This window comes from Aplysia californica, unplaced genomic scaffold (assembly GCF_000002075.1).
Source record: "Aplysia californica isolate F4 #8 unplaced genomic scaffold, AplCal3.0 scaffold00007, whole genome shotgun sequence".
NCBI lineage: Eukaryota > Metazoa > Mollusca > Gastropoda > Aplysiida > Aplysiidae > Aplysia > Aplysia californica.
In genome coordinates, this window is record NW_004797277.1 from 1,299,462 (window position 1) to 1,303,072 (window position 3,611).

The 3,611-nt window shown below is 40.8% G+C and overlaps 1 protein-coding gene across 1 annotated transcript in view; it reads left to right on the top strand.

The window, feature by feature from the left end:
• Nucleotides 1-3,611, top strand: part of LOC101853046 (kelch-like protein 10) — a gene marked incomplete at its 3' end in the record, with an annotated part of 88,790 nt that overhangs the window by 29,180 nt on the left and 55,999 nt on the right. The window contains 1 exon segment of the mRNA XM_013081495.1: nt 177-372. Coding sequence (XP_012936949.1) covers nt 177-372 — 196 coding nt within the window.

Consider the following 3,611-nt stretch of genomic DNA (forward strand, 5'->3'; position numbering starts at 1 on the left):
ACACGCAAACACATACATACTCCAGGTGTTGAAATACGATCTTCATCTTTCACCTGGACTTCCTCTCTGCCTCTACCCCCCACTACGAAATGCGGCCGTAAGCAACAGGTATTCGGCACTGCAACTAAATCTTCAAGATAGTGTTATCTGCTTCTATCTTTCTTCTTTTTGTAAAGGAATAGCATTATCAGCATGGCCCATGAGAAAGAGTCAGAAGTACCCCCTACCTCCACCCATTCCGTTGTTGAGGTCAGCATCCCAGGGGTCAGTCCAGAGGTCATGAATGGTATATTAGAACATGTATATGGTGGGAACATCATCATAACTGGTGATAATTTGGAGGGTCTACTGATTGGAGCAGATCGGTTCCAGGTGAGTATAACTGAAGTTGAAAAAAAAAAAGGTTGAAACTTGTTCACGTTCTTTTTTCTGCGATTAAAACAAGAACTTATTGCTCTGCTTAATCTTCCCAGGTCTTTGCCTGCGGATCTAAACGTTGGGTCACCAACAAAATCTAAAAGCGCATTATTAAGGTCACTCCAAACTAGGGTTCAGACACGTTTTCTTTGATATTAGCATAAATTGGGTAAAAGAATTAAATCGGGTTATTTACAGCATACCCTTAAAAAGCATACACATAAAACATGAAAAAGTTAGCCTGTTTTCATCAACGCGACACTTCAATGTAAGCCTTTTAAACGCAGTCCAACCAACTGCGGTGTATCTACAATGCGTGTGTTTGCTAGTTGTTTTTTCTTGTTTTTTATGCCTGGGATTTTGAGGAGGTGAGAGGGGTGTTTCAAGTGAACATTGCAGATTATGAATGCCGTTTTTCTCAGTCTTCATTATACAGGCTTATTTGGGGTAAAAGTTTACTTTGACCACCTGCTTTTAACATATTTTATTTATCTTAAAATGTATTTCGTGTTTGACCCAAGAGCGGCCCCACTGAGAGTGGGAGGAAGAAATGTGTTTGGGGTGTGTAGGTAATAATAGGTGAAATGAGCCTTCCCATTTGGAACATATTTGCGAGCGCGGTAGTAAAAAAAAGACTTGAACTCAAGGAGAGGGGAAGTTGGGTTTTTTTTCTGTAGTCGTTGCTTTATTCAACAAGTACCACCGTCTCTCAGCTGAGATGCTATATTTCAATATCATTCCGGGATGGATTAAAAAAGCCCGCCTTTAACATGGATTACATATTGTCGAGTGGGGCATTAATACATATGAATACGCAACGTTTTTCTGAAATTTCTTGTAGGAGTTTTCGCGTGCGTACTCTCGTGGTTATCTCTATCGGATACTATCTTCCCACCAAGCTTACCTCCAATATTAACCTAGAGATGACATACAAAGAATAATATTTCATGATTTTTAAAAACTTTTCCAACCACATCGGTTTAGTTTTAGTTGGGGTTTTACGTCGCTCGCAACTGCATTAGGTCATATGAGCGCCAAGGGGTGGATGTCAACAGAGAAGTCCTTACAGAGAATCATACTTACTCGACTCACCTCTCTAGCTTCAACAGCACAAACTCTGCTTCGACTATCAAGGCGCCTTGGAAATGGCGGGTCCCAAGAGTGTGACAAACATGCAAAAGAAGTAGAGGAAAATGACGATAGTAAAAATTAGGAAAGAAAAAGCAGCAGTTCCCTGTTGCAGCTCAGGCACAGTTATGAGCATGACATCGATGAATCAGCCCTTTTACAATTAAAAATTTACTGTACACAAGAACAGGTTAATGCCCCACCCCCTCCCCCACCTTTGGGAATGGCCTAAAGACACTTCAGTCAATAGCACCGCCCCGGGGGGTTACTAAACAGAAGCAAAAGTAGCACAACGCTGGTGGAGTGATGAAACCTCGCAACCCCAGAAAGGAAAATTGTACAGGGGAGACAAAAAAAATGATTTACTTGTGAACAAATTGATCTATATGAAAGTTGGTACAGATAAATGAAAACACCTTAGAAACGTGGTTAGTACGCAAAAATCACTTTTCTACTGTTTAAATTGTTACGCTGTGGGATGCGAGGTTTCATTACAACATTTTTGTTGTGTTGAAACCTCGTAGTCAACCGGCGGGAGGGTTGCGAGGTTTCATCAGGACAGAGTTTGAGGGTTGCAAGTTTTCTCGCAGCTCATTTGGTTGCAGTTTGCATCTCTGTTGTTTGGAACGCCACAAAGTGATGAAGATGTTTCTTCAAGATCAATTAGTTAAGAGTTGGATTCCGGGCCAACTGAAGTCAAATAAATGTGTGTTATCTGCAGAATTTGGGTTTGAAACCTCAAACGGATCAGCGATTTGTGCAATCTGTTTCAGTATAATTTTCAAGGATTAGGTCTGGTTACTTCCATTTTACAAAAAAGCACAGATGAATAGTATATCTCTGCAATATGGTCTCTGTTTGCAATACAGATGGCTTTTACAATGGTAAGAAATAGATCTAGATCAAAATATAGACATGTTTTTCAAAGTTTTAATGCGTCAGTCCATTACACAATTCATTAAGAAAACAATGTAACACACACACACACACACACACACACACACACACACACACACACACACACATACATACACACACACAAACGCCCAACACAAAATGCTTTGAAAAACGAATGTAGGATGTCAATCAAATAAAAGGTGGTGGGTCATGAATACTAATTGGGTTAATTATGAAAATACAAAACGTACGTGCAGACAAAAAAAAACCACCAAAAAGATCAGTACGATGTCTGGGACTGAATCCCCCCCCCCCCCTAATAAATAGCTATTGATGATAAGGGGGTAAACTGTTATAAAGTGATGGCGTATTGGAAATAACAGATTCAAGCTCCTACATGTGATTGTACTTGGGAGTGCTGGATTTTAAGACGTTCTGTGTTCAGTGGTGTAGCAAGATGGACCTCATGTTTCTGTGTCCTGCCTTCGCAACGTCAGCCCATTCATCACTGAAGTGCAGCTTGAACTGGATGTTCATGACTGGGGTGTACTTCAAAGGCCTGATGTCGGTGACAACAGGATCACCCGTTTTTCTACCTGGTTTGATAGACTTGTAGCTTCCTCACTTAGAATAATGTGTGATCCAAATATTTGTCTTGTTTTTCTCTGGCCACCCTGGAGAAATGGAGGTAGTTAGGGGGAGATCGATTCGAGCTTTTCGAACCGATCTTTCAATAGTTGAGTGTACAGTCAACTTACATTTGTGTGTCCTTTGATCAACCATTTCTGTTCAATTGTGCTACCATGTGTGGTTGCAAACAGGCTGAGAGAAACATTGGCAAGTGTAGCATTTCTGTATTGGTAACCACAGCCGTCGTGGTCGAGGATGGTTTTCTGGAAGTACAGCTTTTCCTTCAAGAAAGCCAGTAGACATAAAGCAAACTTATTTGCTAATTCCCCCTTCTGCTTCATGCCACACGTAGCAAGTAGTCTGGTGTGTTGCAGCTTCAAATATCGTTAAGTTATGAACGACACGCTTTGTTTTGTTTAATATAAGGCTGATGCATTCAGTTTGGGTGAGTGTAAGTGTAAGAAGTACAAGCTGAAGATCCATAGAAAACATGCGCCGTTTTAGGTTCATCACTGGCGAGATATTTGATGGCTTCAGAT